We start from the raw sequence: 18619 nt of genomic DNA on the forward strand, positions 1-18619 counted from the left end.
TGTGGAGGATGAAGCTGTGGGTGCACATTTACTTTTGGGTGCATGGTGAGGCTGTGTAAATTTTGGGGAAAGTTTTAGGTCTGTGCTTATACGCTGCGAATTTAGCTGCTAGCTACGCACACTGAAGGCCCTTAGGAGTCTGGGGGAAGAGTGTGTTGGTTGTAGGTAGGAGTGTCTGGGTGCAAAGCCTCAGGGCACAGCTGCAGGGGCCCCAGTCACTTCACATTCCGGGTGCCTGGCCCCCTCTGAAGTTGGACAAAGGGCGGTACGGAGCATCTGGGTTTAGGACTGGGGGTGTGAAAGCTCTGAGCATGCACACACTCTGGGTAGGTGTGAGGCCAGGCTGTGGGTGTGTGTACTTGTGTGCACAGGTGAGGTTGTGTGTGGATATGTGTGTGCACACGTGTGTGGGTGGGGAGGCTGTCTGTGTGCCTGGGGTGGTACCGGAAGCCACCTGTGAGTGTGTGTAGGTGCCATACTCACTCCCCCCTTGGTGCCACAGGTAAAGGCCCGGAGACACTCTTTGCGGGGCACAAGCTCAATGACAATGAGTGGCACACGGTGAGGGTGGTGCGGCGTGGCAAAAGCCTGCAGCTGTCTGTGGACAATGTGACCGTGGAAGGTAGGTGGTCTGGGCCTAGGGAGGTGGACACATTTCTGTGACTTGTGCTTAGCCCCATTCTACTTGGTAACCACAGCCTGGACAGTGTTCTGGCGAGCTGCCTCTGCCATTTCTCCCTCAGGGGTGGTACATTATGGGGGTCTGGGGCCCAGGGACCATTTCAGTGCCCTGCAGGCAGCATTTCCCTGGTAGCCTGCCGGCCCTGGACTCCTCCGCGAGCTGTGCTTGCTGCTAGCACTTAGCCGAGGGCATCTCTGATGTTGCTCACGTGTGGCCCTTGTATGGAGGGGAGGTTACTGGGAACCTGAGGCTCAGCCCTAGAAATGATCCTGCGGCCTGTGCCCTAGAGCCATCCCCTTCATCTCAGTCTCCTGTCCCGAGCAGGACAGATGGCAGGAGCCCACACGCGACTGGAGTTCCACAACATTGAGACGGGTATCATGACGGAGCGGCGATTCATCTCTGTGGTGCCCTCCAACTTCATTGGGCACCTGAGCGGGCTGGTGTTCAATGGCCAGCCCTACATGGATCAGTGCAAGGATGGCGACATCACCTACTGTGAGCTCAATGCTCGCTTTGGCCTGCGTGCCATCGTGGCCGATCCTGTCACCTTCAAGAGTCGAAGCAGCTACCTGGCACTCGCCACGCTCCAAGCCTATGCTTCCATGCATCTCTTCTTCCAGTTCAAGACCACGGCCCCTGATGGGCTTCTCCTGTTCAACTCGGGCAACGGCAATGACTTCATTGTCATCGAGCTGGTCAAGGGGTGAGGGGCTGGGCATTGCACTGGTGTCAAGGAAGTGGCCCCCTTCCCCTGCTGAACCAGATGTATCTCCCCCAGCCAGTGGTGAGGGTGTCTAGTCCCCTCGAGCCACAGGTCGTGATTGAGGTCTCCAACCACCAGCCAAGATGGAGAAGCACCCCCTGTCCCACTCTGCTGACTCCCCGGCTGCTTCCTTGCCCGGGCGTCCAGTTATGGCTGTTCTCTCCCCACTGTCCTGGCTCAGGCTCTCCACCCTCTGCAGGCAGAAGTCAGCCTTGCTCCTCTCTTGCCTTAGAGGACCCCACCCCAGAGCAGCCCAGTCCCTGCCTCCAGAGGACCCTGTTGTCCCATGAGCCTCCACCATCCCCTCTTCTGAGCCTGTGTCACAGGAGCCAGCTCCTCAATGGCCCTCCCTCCCCACATTCTCCCCATGACAGGATCTCACACCATAGCCCTCTTGCCATTGGTTTTGGTCCCTCTCCAATGGGGTCTCCCTCTCAACCCCCTCTTCCCTTGGCCTCTAGGACCCCTGCCAGCCATAGCTCCTCTTCACCCCACCTTCCCAGCATCACCCCCACCCTGACCCAGTGTCTCCTCCCTACTGTGGGGCAGGTACATCCACTACGTGTTTGACCTGGGGAATGGCCCGTCCTTGATGAAGGGGAACTCAGACAAACCAGTCAATGACAACCAGTGGCACAACGTGGTGGTGTCCAGGGACCCAGGCAACGTGCACACGCTCAAGATTGACTCCCGCACTGTCACGCAGCACTCCAATGGCGCCCGAAACCTCGATCTCAAAGGTGGGGCTGGGGCCTCTGGAGAAGGCCTGGCCCTAGCCCAGACACCCCCTCCCCCCAGCAAGATTGACCCCTCCCAGCTGCTGCGTCCCTCTCCCCCTGCCCCTAGCTTCCACTTCTCTTTCCCTTCTCTGCTCTGCCCACCTGACATTGTCCTGTCAAAGTTCTGCTCAGCGCGCCTGCGAGTCTGCTTCTCAACACGGAAAGCCTGGTTGCAGGGGTGCTTGGTGGCGTCCTAGAGCTAGGAGTAGGTAGCCCAGGCCTTCCAAGGACCTCTTGGACCTCTGAGGTTGATAATCCTGCCTTGGTGGAGGGCTGCAGTGAGGAGGGAGCTCAGCACCTCCCTGGGCAGACAACGAGAGGCAGAGGGAATCCCTGAAGCAACTGTCCTGGGCACCGGGCTGGGTCAGCTCTGAGACTTTTTGGACCCAGGCTTCCCTGGTGTGTTCAGGGTGACACAGGGTCCCATGTTCCCCAGGGCCTCTTCAGTAGCCATTGAAGCGGTCATTGCCTGCCCCCAGAGTGACTGACTGAGTGAGAGCAGGGAAGAGGAGGGTGAGCTAAGAGGTCTGCAGCCTCTCCAGGGTTCTCCACTGGGGGCAATGTGAGCTATTCCTTGCACATGCCCAAGGCAGCCCTCAGCCCCATAGGGACCCCTGGGTGTCAGTGTGGTTCAAACTGTTAGAGCTTGGGGAGGGTTCTCAGAGACCCCTGAATTCCATGCCCTGCCCTAGTCAGGTCTGAATCTGTTGGATTTTGCAGCATAATGCTGCGACTTCTCCTTGCTCCCAGAAGGGGGCGATGTGTCACAGAGAATCCGAAGTGGCAGCGAGCCTAGGGGTTATCTTGGCTGGTCTTGTGTTGCACTGAGCCAGTGACCAGTGTCTTAACTGAAGCTCTGCTCTGGGCTGGCCAAGGCTTCCAGGGAGTTCAGCTCCATGGAGGTGGCGGGTGTCAGGTGTCCCCAGGACAACTTCTTCCCAGAGTCCCCAGGACAAGCCCTAGTTGTTGGGGGAAGGGAGCTGGGCTTAGAACTCCCTAGGAGAGAACTCAGAGTTGGGAGAGGCTTGAGGGAGTTCTGAGAATGGGAGACTTCAGGAGGGAGGGAGTGGAGGTGGAGGGGATGGGGCTCTGCATCTATGAAAGGCCCTGATTACAGGCCGGAACTGGAATCAAATGTGTGGGAGAGAGCACGGAGCAGGTTCCTTCAGCTGTCCCCCCACCCCCCATTCCCCCAAGCATCTGGGCTTCTCTGGGAGGGGAGCAGACAGATGGCAAAATGAAGAAAAAAGAAGGAAGAGGTGGGGGGCGGGGATCTGCAGGTCGCTGGATCTCTGCAAGGGATCTGGAGTCTGGACTGGGAGCTTGAGAGGGCTGGGAAGATCTGACGGCCAGATGCCGGTGCCCTGGGAGGGGAATGAGGGCCTGGATGCCTCAGTTGACCCCACTCCCTTTGCAGGGGAGTTGTACATTGGCGGTCTGAGCAAGAATATGTTCAGCAACCTGCCCAAGCTGGTGGCCTCCCGGGATGGCTTTCAGGGCTGCCTGGCCTCCGTGGACCTCAACGGGCGCCTCCCAGACCTCATCGCTGACGCCCTGCACCGCATCGGGCAGGTGGAGAGGGGCTGTGACGGTAAGTGGAGGGTGGAGGAGTTAGGTGTGACCCTGCTGGCTGCAAGAAGGCCAGCTGCAGAGGCAGAGAGGGGCAGGTAGCCTCTGCTCGGCAAAGTGGGCTTCCTTCTCAGGCCTTGTGGGGCCTGTGCCACAGTTCTGGGGCAGGGGTACAGGCAGGTGAAGGGACACTTGCCCTCCCTCTTACCTCCCACCCTGTAGTCCTGGAGTTCCTCCCATTCCCACCCCCGTCCCCCTTATCAGTACTTGGCCCTTTCAGCCTGGCAGAGCTCAGAGTAGGACTTCTCCACCTGGTCCTGAAGCTTCCGCACCTCCTGGGAGGGAGGGGGCTTGGCTGAGCTGGGGGTGTTCCCTCTCCTGCCCCTTTCAGGCCCCAGCACCACCTGCACCGAAGAGTCCTGTGCCAACCAGGGCGTCTGCTTGCAGCAGTGGGATGGCTTCACCTGTGACTGCACCATGACTTCCTATGGAGGCCCTGTCTGCAACGACCGTGAGTGCTTGGAAGGGTTGGGGGGTCAGGGGAGATCTGGGCCCATTCCCAGCCATAGAGACTGCCAGGGAGGAAAGAGGGTCTCTGGGAGCCCAAGAACCATGCTGCTTGCTTCCTTCTCACCCCTTGTCTTGAGAGGCCAAGGGGAGCTGCTGGCTGCTGTCCCTTTTCGGAGTCTCCTGGGGCTGTGCAGGATTGCTGCTGCCTGCATCTCTGGGCCAGTCCATTGATAGATGGCCTTTCCTCCTCACCGAGCTGGCGGGACTCTGCTCCCTTCACCCACAGCCAACGGTGTCAGCCTCTGTGGGTGAACTTGTTGCTGTCCTGTGTGATTTTGGTGATGGCTTTACATGTTGTACCTGTACCTCACACAGACACACTATTTACAGGGAGGGGGCAGTTATCAACCTGCACCCCCTCTGCTCTGGTGCCCTCAGAGTGTGCAGTGGGAGCCCGTTATTTCCTACCAGGAGCAGGCCCACACCCCAGAGGGCAGGCTTGGGAGGTTCCCAGGAGGCCAGGCTGTTGGACATCTGGTTTCCCTGGACATGGGCGCTGCTGTTCCCTCATTCTCCCCCTAGAATCCTAGCTGCAGGTTGTCCCTTTGAGCCACAAGGACATTGGTGGTGTCCTTGATTGGTTATTCTCCCTGGCTGGGCATCTGCTTGCTAACTTGCGTATTGTTTTAGGCCCCTCCCAGAGAGGGCAGCTTCAGCAGCAGTTTTCAGTCCCTAGTGGCTGGTGGCCGGCAGCTGGTCAGAGCCTGGCAGAGGGAGGGCAGCGGGGGCAGGAACAGGGTGGGGGGAGGAAACCTTCTATTTTGTGGGGTGCTTTGGAGTTTCCCTCCAATGATCGGGTCACTGAGCAGAATGCAGTCTCCTCAGACATCGCTCAAATTGTCTTCCCCGGGGTAGCCTTGCTGCAAGACCAAGCAAAAAAGTCAGCTGCCTGGGAAAAGACACACACACACACACACACACACACACACACACGGAGGGGGTATGGAGCTTCTCCATTGTACAAACATGGACTGAGGCCTGGAGAGGACAGTAGGTTTCTGGAGGGTAGTGAACAGCAGATCTAGGGTGAGAACCCAGGCCAGTGCCTTTGCCTCCATACCACACTGCCGGACCTTCGTCACCTGGGTGAGTCTTGAGTTCCTTATAGGAGAAGCCTATTAGTTCCAGGGATTGGGGCTCTTGGTTTTTCCTTTGCCTTTGAAAAAATGTCCAGCGCGTCTCCTTCAGCACTTTCCTGGCACAGTCAGCCCCGTGTACCACCACATTCTACTCTGTCCCCCAGGGTTTTCCTCATCTCACCTGCTGCTCTCTGTGCCTTCCAAAGCTTCCCAGACAATGGCCAGCTCAGGGGCCCTCCAACCCTGGCTGCCATGGTGTAAAGATGGGGCTGAGGTTGGGCCTGTTCCCAGCCAGGTAATTCAGCTTTGCACAGATCTGGAGATGATGGTAACTTTGGAACTTATTAATAGTAGTAACACTCCCCACTGATAGTTTAGTGTTTGCAGCTTATAATGCCCTTATAATTTGATCCTCAGAGAAGGGAGTGGGATGGAGACCTCCTCCCTGGTTAATTGATGAGGAAACCCGGGTCTCGGGAAGAAGCAGGACTTGCCCCAAGTCATGGGGGTGGGAGGGAGAGCTCAGCTAGGACCTAGGTGCTCCCGACTCTGTTGTTCAGCTCTGGGTGGTGGTGGTGCTGCCCCTGGTGTGCATTTCTTGCCAGGGTGGAGGGAATCAGCATCCAGAAGTGCTGCTGCCTACCTCACTGCTTTGCTCCCACCCAGTGGAGCCTTCCAGGAAGGGGGCATAGAAATGGATGTGGGGAGGTGGGGGGGCGGGGCTGGCTCTAGAGGGACACGCTACCTTTTGGCAGGGGTGGGAAGAGCACCTCCTCCGGGTTCCAGGCTGGTGGGAGGCAGGGATAGTTGGGGTCTTGGGAACTGTCACCATCCCCAAGCACTGGTCTTCATGCCTGGCAGCATAGCCTGAGCAAAGCTGTGGAGCTAAGACAAGGTGGGTGCAACCTGGGAGCCTGCAAGGGGCTTAGCGTGCTGATCCTCCGAGTGGCGCTGAGCCTAGTGACCCTCTGAGATCTCCACCCCTGAAAGGCAGGGCAGGAATCTGGGGAGCAGGGCTCTGCCAGGGCTTTTCAAATCACACCCCTCTGCTCCTGGGGCTGCTCGTCCTTTGAACTTGCCTCTGCTTGACATTTCGTGCTCTTTCTATGGCTGGTCTTCTTGGGGCCTTGGTGATGGACAAGGCCATGCAGGACCCCAGCAGAAGAGAAGGAGGGGGGTGGGATCGGCCACGGTGGAAGGAGCAGGACCGGCCCTCTGAAGGTTGGGGTGGGGTGTGGAGCTGTCTGGTCTGGGAGGGCCCAGGGTGAGGCGAGGTCAGACCTTCCGTTTCCTGCTTATGCCTCAGTTTCTCCGTCTGTGACATAGGGACTCCCCATGGGGATGAAGGGATTTTTGTGTTTCTTCAAGGCTCAGGAGCCTCTGCTCTGGGAAGAGAGGAGAAAAAAAAATCAGAAGGACAGAACCCATCTCTGCAATGAGAGGCAAGTGGAGAGAGAAAGAAAAAGAGAATATGAAATGAGAAAGAGGGGATAAAAGGAGAGGCACTTCCTGACATGCAGCCGAAGCCCCAGGGCTGAGGCTTGGGACCGAGGTGCTCCTTTCCGGCTCACTCGCCCACTGGCCTACTCGAGGCTCCCGCCCTCCCAGGGGGTCAGCTCCTCACCATCTCTGCCTCCCTGTCTCTGTTTGTCTCTGCAGCCTCTATTGATCTCTTGCACACCTCCATCTCTCCCTTTTTTCCTACCCTCTATGCCTCCCTGTCCCTCCCCAGCCTCACCCCCTCCACCTCTCTCCAGTTCCCACTCACTGGTATTGATTGGCCTCTAGGCGGTTTCCCTTCCTCTCCTCTCGCCACCGGCTCCTCCCTCCTTCCCTCTGGGACCATAAATTTTCTGCCTTCTCAGAGCTGTGTCAGTCTATATTCCAGATCCAGGGGCACAAGGATGGGACAGAGAGAGCAGGAGGACACAGCGTCCGGGAGCCCCCGCCCTGCTCCTCGGCCTGCAGTCTCTCTTCCTTCGTGGGGCCATGCACCGCTCCAAGGCTCCTCTTGGGTGCCTCTGAGGACCTGGTCCTGGCATCTAGCAGGGGTGCAGGGCTGGCAGCAGCACTGAGGGAGCTGTCCTGGGTCCTGACCGTATCCTGGAGCTGGGGGCAGCACACAGGGCTCTCGGTGACAGTGTTTGCTCCCAAATGGAGTTCAGAATCAATAAGCAGGAGCCAGCTCTCTCCTGCCTCTCCCACCCTCCTCTCTCCCAGCCCTCCCCTTTCTCACATAACCCCCCCCTTCTTGCCCCTTCGTTGCCCGCCCTCCTCCTCACTGTGCTAGAGGTTTCTTTGGCTCCCTACAGGTGCGCTCTGCTCTCCGCTTCTCTCCCTCTTCTCCTCTGCTCCCTCTCTCCCCACACCCTGCCCCTGGCCCCAGCAGGCTGACATGGGCCTCAGACGATGGCTTCCAGATGAAGGGAATGGAGTCTCCCCACACTTAACCTCTGGGGCCATGACAAGTGCTTCCTAGAGGCCCCCAAAAGTTTGGGGGTGCAGATCCCAGTTGATGGGGTACCCTGAAGTTTTCCTCAGTTGGACATAAATGGTCTGGGAATGGTTTTGTCCTAAGTAGGACGCTCAGTGGACAGGTGTCCTTGAGACCCCTCATGGAGGGAGAGGTTGAAGCTGGGGCAGTGGGAGTGGAGAGTAAGGATTGGAGGTGTCGGGGAGAGCATTGTGCAGAGAGGTTGGGGAGCACCCTTTGTGGGGAGGTGGTGAGGAGAATGTATGTGTGTGTGGCCTGTCTCATTCTGAAATACCTTTGGGGCTCTGGGTGCATTGTTTGTATGCTATGGATGGCCCTATTTCAGAGGTGAGCTTCAGGGGAGGGGCAGGGGTGTCTATGTGTGTGTTGGCCATTCATTGCCTGGATCAAACATGTATGTGTGCGCACATATGCGTCTGTGAGCATGCTACACACTCAGCTGAGAGTGATTCGGTGTGCCAGTGTCTGTGAGCACATGCATGCATATATGTGTCTGAGCCTGTGTGCGTGTGCCTGCCTGCACACTGGTGCCTGTATGGGCACGTGGGTGTCTCCATACCCAAGCCGGTCCACATCCCAGCGTGCACGTGTGTTCCGAGGGGTGCGTGCAGAGGTGGCGGCCGCATCTCCGCGCTGGACCTGCGAGCGCTATTGGGGTGCGTCCAGGTGGGAGGGGGGAGTGGAGGAGGAGGAAGAGAGCGGCCTCTCTTGCTAACCTCAGTCCCGTTCAATTATTCAGCAGAGCCCCTTCTCGGGGAGGGGGTGCGGGAGGAGAGCGCGCGCCCGGGCGCGGGGGAGGGGCGGGGCGCACGCAGAGGAGAGGCGAGCGCCGAGCGGGCTAGCCAGGTGCCGCGCGGTGGAGCTGCCCAGCGCCGCCCGCCGATCGGGAGCCGCTTCGGTCCCTCCGCCCTGCCCCCTCCTCCTCCCGCGCTCCCCTTCCCCTCCCTTCTCCACTCTCCTCCCTCCCTCCCTCCCTCTCCCTTCCACCTCTCAGCCTCTGCAGCAACACTCCGCTGCCTCCATCTCTCCGCCGGAATCTCTCAGGCTCGCGCCTTTCCTCGGCTCAGCCCCGCTCCCCTCCTCTCCCCTCCTCTCCCCTCCTCTCCTCTCCCTTCATTCCCCCTCACCCGGATTTGCTTCCCTTCCCCCTTCTCCCGCCCCCCCCTCCCCCGGCCGCTCCCTCCTTTCCCCCCGGCCTCCGTCGGGCGGCAGCGGCAGCAGCAGCGCGGCCGGCCCTAGTCGCCGTCGGTCTCCCGCTTTCCGGGAGCCGGGCCTCGGTCTCTCTTCTCTCCTCCAGCCGCACCGCCCCGCGCCCCGGCTGGTTTTTCCGCAGGATTTCCCCGCTCTCCCTTCCCTGCTTGGCCCCTGCTTTCCCCTCCCTCCCCACCCAGCACCATGCCCCCTCCCCCGGGCGCTCCCCCGGGTTTCTGACGGCCCTCCGCTCCGACCCCGCCGGGATGCGGAGAGACCCCTAGCTCCTCGCGATGGACCCAGGCGTCCTGGACCTTGGCATTGCCGCTCCGCGGACCCCCGATTCCCCGGCGGGATCCAGTTGATTTCGTTGGCTCCGGACCGAGGCTTGGGCTCTGGTTTTCCTTCTCTTCACCCCTACCCCCCTCCCGGAGTTCGGAGCTGGAGGGGGGCTTCGCGGGGCTACGCAGCCCCGCGTCCCCGCCCCCGGCCATGGGGCTGTGAGGCGGCCGCCCCCGGGCCGAAATGCCCCCCGGGGGGAGCGGGCTGGGGGGGTGCCCGCACCGCCCCCCCACCCTGGCTGGGCCCCTGTCGCCGCCACCGCCGCCGCCACCTCTGCTGCCGCTGTTGCCGCTGCTGCTGCTGCTGCTGCTGGGGGTGGCCGAGGGGGCCCGAGTCTCCTCCAGCCTCAGCACCACCCACCACGTCCACCACTTCCACAGCAAGCACGGCACCGTGCCCATCGCCATCAACCGCATGCCCTTCCTCACCCGCGGCGGGCACGGTAAGTGGCACTGCCGATGCCGGCTGGCCCCCCCTCCCCCCGGGCCTCCCGTGTGCTAGTCCCAGGCCCCCCGCGGGCCCCACCCCAGCTGTGCGCCGGGAGCCGGCCCTCTGCTCTGCAGCCGGGAGCCCCCTCACCTCCGGTAGCCAGCTCCCATCAGCTTGGCCCCACCCTCGCCTCCATCACTCTACTCCCGCCATCACCCTCATCTCCGTCTTCATCACTTTGCTTCTTTCTGTGCTCACCGTCACCTCCTCATCCCCCTGTCTGGTTTGTAATCACCTTCCTATTTCGGTCCCCCCATTGCCTCCCTCTCTGTCCTTTCAGCCTCGGTACAGCTCTGCCTTCCATCTCTCTTCCGCATCACCTCCTCCATCTCTGCCCCTTGTCATTTCTCCATTTGTCTTACCTCCACCCCTGCCTTACCCTCACCTTCCCACTGCTGGTCTGTGGTCCTCCCCCTCCCTCTCACCTCCGTCTCCTCTGTCATTTCTGCCTCTTTCACCTCTTCATATATGTCTCTATTTCTCTTCTGTCCCAACAGCAACCTGCCCTTCTTTTCCCATTACAGGTCTTCCACCTCCTCGCAGATGATCACGCTCCACTGTCCCGCCATTCTCCCATCCTTGTCCTCTCATCTCCTGTTTCACCCCTTCATGCTGCCTCCTCTCTGCCCGGCCTGCACCTCTGACCCGCACATCTCTCACCTCTGCTGCCCTAGCTCTTCTAATTTCTGTTCCCAGGCTCCCCTTCACCTCCTATGTCAGTCCTCTGTCACTGTCCACTGACTGTCACCTCTCATCTCAGCCCTTCATAACCGTCCGGCTCAAAACTGACTTCACCTTCCTTCTCACACGCCATCCCCTTCCGTGTCTGGCTTCTGTCTCTTCTCATTTCCACCCTTCATCACCCCCATCTCAGGCCCCTCATCACTTCATATCTTAGATGTTTAAGATTCCCTGGATGCCGTCTCTTCCCACCTGCACCTGTCCCCTTCCGTGTCTGTACCCCCATCACTTCCCAGGTTTGCACTTGTCCCCTTCCACCTCTGTGCCCCCATTACCTCCCACGTCTGCCCTATCACTTCCCACCTCAGTCCCTGCTTCACATGCCATCTTGGAGCTTCCGTCACCTCCCATCCCAGAGACCCCATCACCTCCCATTTTAGTCTAGTCATCACTTTCCTTCTCTGTACTCCACATGGCCTCCCATCTCTGTGTCTTGTCATGACCTCCCGTAGGTACCCCATGGCTCCCATATGGTTCCCCTCATCACCTCCCATAGCTGTCCTCCCGTCACTCCCCTCTCTGTGCCCCCCATCCTCACCTTCCATCTCTGTCACCTCCCACTGGGGTACTCTGACACCTCCAAGCTCCCATCACCTCTCATCACTGCCTTCGTCAGTTCTCCCCTGTACCCATGTGTCCTACATTTCTGTACCCCCATCCCTTCCCTTCCCTGTACCTTTCTCACCTCCTGTTTCTGTCACCTCTCATTTTACTTCACTTTTGTCCTCTGTCATCCTCCTCCCCTGTATTTTCATCCCTTCCCATCTGTGCTCTCTCTGCCTCCACTTACATCATTGTTCTACACGTGTCAATTCTTGCTTCCCAATCTTTGGGCCACCATATCACCTCCATTTTTTTTTGCTTCTTTTCTGGTCTTCTTCCCTTTTCTCCTACTTCATCTTATCTCTGTTTTCATGCCTTTATTTTCTCCTCATCTAATTCCCCCTGGAGCAGCCTGTTCAAACTCTCTCCCTTATGCCTTTCCTTGCTCATCCCCAGCATAGTTTCCCTCCTCTCTTCTCTGAGAAGTGGGGATCCTCTCAGCAATTATCTCCAGTTTCTTCCTCTTCTTCCATGTCGCACCCCATACTTTGCTCCTGATCTTAGCTCCCTCCCCTCCCCAGGAACTCTGGCTCTCTCTACCTTCCTCCTCCTTTCATTGTCCCCTTATGCCTTCCTTAAGGCCCAGTGTTGCTCCCAAAAGTACTCAGACAGGCCATGGTCTTTCTGAGCAATGAGGCATGAAGGGGCGAGATGGGAAAGGGGAGTCAGGTACAGGGGGGCAGCCTAATTGGGTGGAGAGGAGAGAAGGTGAAAGAGGAAGGCAAAGGAGAGAGGAGCTGGCCCGGGGACACTAAGCAGGTTGGGAAGAGGGTTTGGAGCTGGAGTGCCTGAGGAAGGTTCCACGAAGAAGCAAGAGTTAGGCAGAGGGAAGGCAAATGGATAGAAGAGCAAGGGGAGGGAACCTATGGAACGCTGGCCTTGGGACTGCCTTAGAGATGGCCACCCCCTTGCTGTGCAGAGGAGGAAGAGGGCCGGTGACTGCCAAGTGCCTCACGGAAGTAGAGGAGGAGCTGGTGGGGAGGCTGTTCCAGGAGAGCAATGGTAGGGGGTGGCTGGTGTGGAGGGGCCTGTGAAGGGTGGGGCAGCTGAGAGGAAGAAGAGGGCCCAAGGAAAGATGGAAGGGTAGGGACGAGGCCACCTGTCCAGGCTGAACCCCACCTCTGCTCGCCTTAACCGTGGAGGTGGTGAAAGGACAAATTCCTATGAGACCGCAAGCTTGACTGGAGGAATAGGCCAGATCTGGAGGCCTTTCTAGGCCAGACTTCCTCTGCCCCAGTGTCTCCCTAGCATCCCCAGTGTGAGGGAGCCCCTCTTCCTTCTGCACCTGCTTCCACACTTCCTTTCTCTTGGGGTCTCCATCTGTTTCTGCCTTCCCTCCCCCTTCCTCCTCTCACACTTGACCCATTTACCCTTCCATTCCCCAGCCCCTCCTGTTACATAATGTCCCTACCTGCCAGACACCCATGGACACTCCTGCCCCTGATGTCTGTCTGGGGTGTGGAGGACTGGCATACCTGGGTCCTAAAAATGGGCCGAGGGGGTGACACTCCTGGACTGACCCCCAATTCTGGTTTCAGAGTCCTTGAGGGTCCTCCCCACCCCCAATCTTCATTTCTGGTACCTTCTGGAGCCAGGAATGGAGTGGTCAATCCCAGCTCGATTCTGCGCCAGTGTCTTCCAGGGGTTCTGGGTTTATCACCCCGCGCATAATGGGGGCTAGCATTTATTTTGATTCTGAATATGGATGTGTTAACTTGGATTTCTGACAGGATGGTTTTTGGCCCAGCAGGGGGTTAAGAATTGAAGAACTATGTTCTGGGATTTTAGATCTAGAGAGCTGAGTTCAGGGATCTGGCCCTGTAGAGATCTTTCCCTCTGAGTTGTGAAGGTCCATATACAAAGAGCTGGCGTGGGCTGTGAGCCCTGGGACCAAGGCTTTTCTGGATTGTGCCAGAGGTTCTATCCTGTCACAATTCTAGATCTTCCAGAAGGCTTTTGTCATGGCTTCTGATGCTGCAGGGATACAGGCAGACAGAGGGTGTGCACGTGTAGTTTTACCCACAGGGGCATCACTGCATGGGTGGGTTTTTACATGGGATGATTATGTTGTTTGGTCTGGGTTAGCTAACCATTATTAATTGTTGGTTGTTTTTTTTTCTAGAATGCAAGTGTAGTGTGGGGCTCTATGGAAGATTCTTGATCATTTAGAGTGTTTCACTGGATTCAGTGAATTTCTCGGTCTAGGAGGCATTGAGGAGATGATGTTGGGTGTGGGTAGAATGTGGCACCTCTGGTCCTGGGCTTCAGGTGTGTAGCATTCCCTGAAATGTATGCACAATTCAGCTCACTAGCAGCTTCCTAGGGCGGTCAGAAACAACTGGTCTGGAGCCCCCTTGGGCAACATTTTGGGCTTGGCTTAGGCCCCTTTTATCTCTGAACCCTTTCTGGAGCCTGTCAGAGATTCTAGATGCAGTGCCCTATCCTGGGCTTCAAGTCTCCTAGAAGGCCGGCCATGCTTTCCTTGGGGGAGTCCGTGGGCAGGGCAGAGGACAGCTTGCCTGAGAGAGGTGGGAGGTGTCTTCAGAGCGGGCTGTGGAGGGACCTGGTGGAGGCCCCGCCTCCCGGCCCTGGTGTCTTCCCCAGCCTCAGCCCTGTGCGCCCTCGGGTGGCAGCTGTGGTGCTGGGGAGAGAAATGTCTCCCCAGGGTAATTACTGCCACCCCAGTCCAATAAACCATTCATCCTTCACCTCTTCTGCTCAAGAAGTGTCTCTCCGCCCGCCTGTTCCGGTCCGGGCCCCCCCCCCACCCCCGCAGTGTGATAAACGCCCTTAGGCTTTAACAGGCCCGCCCAGCATAGTAAACTGGCTGCAGAGTGAGCACAGCTGGGTAATATACACGGGGGAGGCCTGGGCTGGCCTGGGCTGGGAGGGCTCGAGGGTGGGGAGGCCTGGGGATGTGTTCGCTCTGTCCTGCTCTGAGACAGCCCCTGCCCTTGGGCCACCTGCGATGGCTCGTCTTTGTGCGCTCGCCGCCAATTCCCAGCTGCTTCGTCTCCTGTCGGGGTCTGCCTCTCCACGTTGGGTCTTTGTGTGCAGCTGGGTGCGTCGCCGCCTGTGTGTGGGTGTGGGGTCTGGCTGTGCGTCACTAGGGACGTGTCTGCTGCGAGCCTGGGTGGTGGGCACCACCTCTGATCACCCCTGCCTCACTGCCCAGCGGGCATCAGGCCTGCTTGTGCCTCGGCCCTCTCTGGCACAGACAGGGCTCTGTCCCTGGTGATGTGCTGTCTGGGATTGTGGGTGGGAAAGTGAGGAGAAAGGAATTCTTTCCCCCTAGATCTGGGGGACTTGGGGGCAGCCTCCAGTCTGGGGTTTTCTTCCTTGGACTGACGGACCAAGAAACCCAATAAAATCCTCCTCTGACTGGGAGGCCCTCAAGCCCGGGGTGAAGAGGCTGCGGCCTCTGGTCAGGGAAGCATGGGTCCAGGTATGTGAGGAAGGTCAGTGTCCCAGCTCCCCTGGCCCTCCCCACCTCCCAATTCAGACGTGCAGTTTGTAAGCCGGAGGGGGGGAAGGAGGACCCTGGGTATTACGGTTGCCATGGAAACAGCTGATCTGGAGTGCTGCAGTGTTGGGAGTGGAGAGACTATTGCCGGCTGAGGCCTACTGGGTTCCCCACCTCCGGGCCCTGCCCTTTCCAGGCAGGTGACCATACTGGGTGGGGGTGGGGCTCTCTGTGTATCCTGCCACCAGCCACCCTCAACTTGGGGCCCAACCTGAAGGTTCAAGGCTCACCATTCCTTCTAGAACCCCTAGGTAGAAAGGACACCTGGGGCTGGAGGGGGCAGAGACAAGCTCCCTTTGTCTGCTGGGGGTGGTTCCCCAGCCACAGGCTGGGGTGAGATATCACTTATTAGTAGACTTGTAGGTGGCTCTTTCCCCCTGCCCTGCCCCCCAGGGGACATCTCTGACTCTCAGGCCCTGTCAGGGGAGGTGGAGAGCGTTGATGGTGGGTGGTGCTCTGGGGAACACAAGGGGACTCATGGCTCTGCTTCCGGGAGCCCCAGCCCCCTGCTGGTCTCATCGCCTCTCTGGGACTCAGGCAACAGCCTTCCCTTCTCTCCGCAGCTCCTCCCTGTGCCTGTAGGCAGTGCCTCTCTCCAAGGCATTCAGGAATCCCCCTGTCCTGTGGGGGCCTAGGAGCTCCTTGGGAAAGAGCCCCCTTAACCCTGATTGCCTGAGTCACTGAGATGAGGCACCTCGAGGTAACTGAGGGGACCTGGCCCCATGTTACCAGCTGGGCCACCATCTTGGCTGAGGCAGATTGCTCCTTGGAAGTGCAGCGGGCACCCCCAGGACTCCCTGTGCCAGTCCAGAGCTCCCCACCCCCAGAGCCGAACTTTTCTCCCTGCCATACTCCAGGCTTTTGCCCCCAGGCCCCATCTACCCGTCTCCTTCTCTCCGGCTAAGTCCTCCCTTGTACCCCTCTCCCCCCAAGAAGTGCTTTGAGAGGAGTCGTTAGTGGCTAATTATTTAATTAAGAATTTTATGAATCTCATCTGCTCCATTTATGTTCTAAAGAATGAGAGAGTTTTCTCTTCCCTTTCCTTCTCTGCAGGCCCCAGAGTGCTAGTTCTCCAGGCCTCCCAGACAAGGCTCCCTTCCCAGAAACTGGGTGACCAGCCCCCCACCCTCACCACCAGGGAGCTCAGTCAGCCGCAGGAGGGAACATGGCGACTAATGGGGTTTATTTTGGGGCTGAGATCGTTAGGGACCTCACACCGCCCCCAGCAGCCGGCTGGCAAAGAGGAGAGGGAGAAGGGGAGAGAGGGTGGGGTGGGGGAGGGCTAGGAGAGGGAGCCTTCATCTCAGGCTCCCACTCTCCCGTTTCTCTCACCTACACCCCTCTCTGTCCTTCTCTGTCCATCTGTCTCTGCCTCCTTCCTCCTCTGGCTGTCAATCTCCCCCCCACCCCATGTCTGTGTCTTCCTTTCTGGGCAGGGCTCCAGGTCCTCGCTGCTTTGGTACCCAGGCAGCCCCCTGGTTGGGGTGGAAGCAGTGAATCCTGGTCAAACCAGGTGGGGATGGCAGGGCAGATGTTGGGGGCACCAGCTACACAGCGTCAGAGCTGCATACAGCCCTGCTTATCTTCCTGCTGTCGCCTAGGGCTCCTTTCTGCCTTGGTGCCTGCTCAGCTCTGGCCCCAAAGAAGCACACACCTTGAATCTGTCACCCATGCCAGCCCTGGGAGAAGTGGAGCTGGTCAGGACCAGGCCCCCTGGGTCCTCCCTGCCCAGGGCACTCTTGTCTTCTCCGTCTCCTTGCAGCCTCTCTCTATTACCTCTCTGTTTTGCTGTAATTAAAGCTAGAATTCTTGATGAGGCAGCTACATCTGTCTGTGCGTGTGCACAGGCTCTCACCCGGGCACCCGCCTGCCAACTGTTCCCTGGGGTTGCAGGGCTGGTGTCTGCCATGGGTATAACAGCCCAAGCCCCACACCTGGACCCGGGGGTCCCAGTGGCACTCTGGTCACAATCCTGAGGACCTGCTGACCTCGCTCTCCTGATATCATTTCTCCCTCTCTCCCCTCTCTCTGCAGCTGGGACCACATACATCTTTGGGAAAGGGGGAGCGCTCATCACCTACACGTGGCCCCCCAATGACCGGCCCAGCACGAGGATGGACCGCCTGGCCGTGGGCTTCAGCACCCACCAGCGGAGCGCTGTGCTGGTGCGGGTGGACAGTGCCTCCGGCCTTGGAGACTATCTGCAGCTGCACATTGTAAGGACCCAGGGCCCCGGCCCTCTGACCCCCAACCTTCCCAACCCCAACTGCACTCAGTCCTTCACTGCCATGGCATCAGCACCCCAAGTCTTTCCCTCATGGGGAGCCCTCATAACCTCTGTTCCCCCATCCCTGGAGCTTCCTAAGAAGTTCTGCTTCTGAGACCCATTCCCCTCCCACTTATTCACTGAGACTCCCAGAGCCACCCTCCCATGGGATTTGAATATCCCCCAGCTCCCCGAGACCATTTGTGTCCTCTGACATTCCTGAACGTAGTCAAGGGCCTCCTCGGGCCCTCCAAGCCATTCTCCTGCAGCCTTCAGAGATGTCCCACACTTGTGACTACCCCTAGGCTGCTGTCTGCTCACTCCTAGACCACCTAGGGTGGCCCATGGTGTCCCGTACCTATACCTGCCCCCTCCTGCATACCTTCCTGTCCCAGGGCAGACAACCCTCCCCATCTCTGCTGCTGCTTCATCCTGCCTCCAGATCCTGCCCCTGCCTCTGCCCTACCCTTGACCTCTGCTCCTATGGCCTTTGCCCTCCCAGCAGTCTCACATCCCTACCCTGGCCTCTGGTCCCACCCAGCTCTGCCTTCTCTCCTGGCCCTGCTCCCTGACATGACCTTGGCCCCATCCCAGGGCCTCCCTCTGGGCCTCCCATCTTGGCTGTCCTGTCTAACTCTAGCCTGCGGCAGGTCCTCTTCTTTCCTGGCCGTTTCCCCCTGCCCCACACCCTTCCCTATGGCCTCTGGCCTCAGCCTCTCTCCTGACCCCTCCCCATGGTCTTAAATTCTGGGCCTCTGCCCCCATCTCTAGCTACATATTTCTAGTTCCTAATAGCACCTCATTTCCCTGCCTGCACCCACATGCCAACCCTGGCCAGGAGCCCTGTGCTATGAGGGTCAGGCAGGCTGGCTAGGCTCTGTGGGCTGGAAAGGTCTGGGTGGGTGGCCCCAGGCTTTAAGGGGGACAGGTTTGAAAGGGGAGAGAGGAAGCCAGGGGAGAAGGCTTGTTTGTTTGGGCTCTGACTCCTCTGAAATGCTTGGGAAATGCTATGGGCCCCTCCTTACACAACAGCTTTTCAGCATCCCAGGTTTATACCCCCAGCACCAGGGCATGAAGGAAGGAGGTGAGGGGAGATGCCCTGTGGGCAGAGCAGAGCTGGTGGAAGTGGCACCCGATGGGCTCTGGGCAGGGAAGGGCGCAGAGGGAAGAGTCACAAGTGGGGCAGCGGGGCAGGCCTGGGGAAGAGGCCTGGAAGTTCTGTGTCTGTGTGAGTGAGCTGGACAGTGTCTGTATTGGTGAGTGGTGGCCCGAATGTGAGAGACAATGTGGCTGTGGATGACAGTGTGGGGCTGGGTACATGATGACAGTGTGTCAGGAGTGACGGCTGTGACTGGGTGACAATGACAGAGACTGAGTCTTGGATCCGGTGTGTAGGTATAGATGTATATTTCCCAGCGGAGTGGTGTTTGCTGGTGTTTTCAGTCACTGTCTGTGTGTCAGGGTGTGACCGTTTCCCTGTGTCCTTCTCTGAGTGAGGGCTGCTCTTCCTCCCTCTTCACTGTCA

The 18619-nt window shown here is 58.8% G+C and overlaps 1 protein-coding gene across 14 annotated transcripts in view; it reads left to right on the top strand.

Annotated features, from left to right (window-relative positions):
- The window catches only part of NRXN2 (neurexin 2), a 100099-nt gene that overhangs the window by 55114 nt on the left and 26366 nt on the right, over positions 1–18619 (top strand). For 8 of the 14 annotated variants that reach the window (XM_069470224.1, XM_069470228.1, XM_069470225.1 and 5 more), the window contains 6 exons: positions 503–622; positions 1007–1388; positions 1998–2188; positions 3645–3818; positions 4188–4307; positions 16863–17044. In XM_069470224.1, the coding sequence (XP_069326325.1) occupies positions 503–622; positions 1007–1388; positions 1998–2188; positions 3645–3818; positions 4188–4307; positions 16863–17044 (1169 nt within the window). Of the gene's footprint in view, positions 1–502; positions 623–1006; positions 1389–1997; positions 2189–3644; positions 3819–4187; positions 4308–9655; positions 9915–16862; positions 17045–18619 lie in introns of those variants that run through there. The other 6 variants (XM_069470236.1, XM_069470238.1, XM_069470237.1 and 3 more) reach the window with 3 other exon arrangements.

This window comes from Eulemur rufifrons, chromosome 6 (assembly GCF_041146395.1).
Source record: "Eulemur rufifrons isolate Redbay chromosome 6, OSU_ERuf_1, whole genome shotgun sequence".
Classification (NCBI taxonomy): Eukaryota; Metazoa; Chordata; class Mammalia; order Primates; family Lemuridae; genus Eulemur; species Eulemur rufifrons.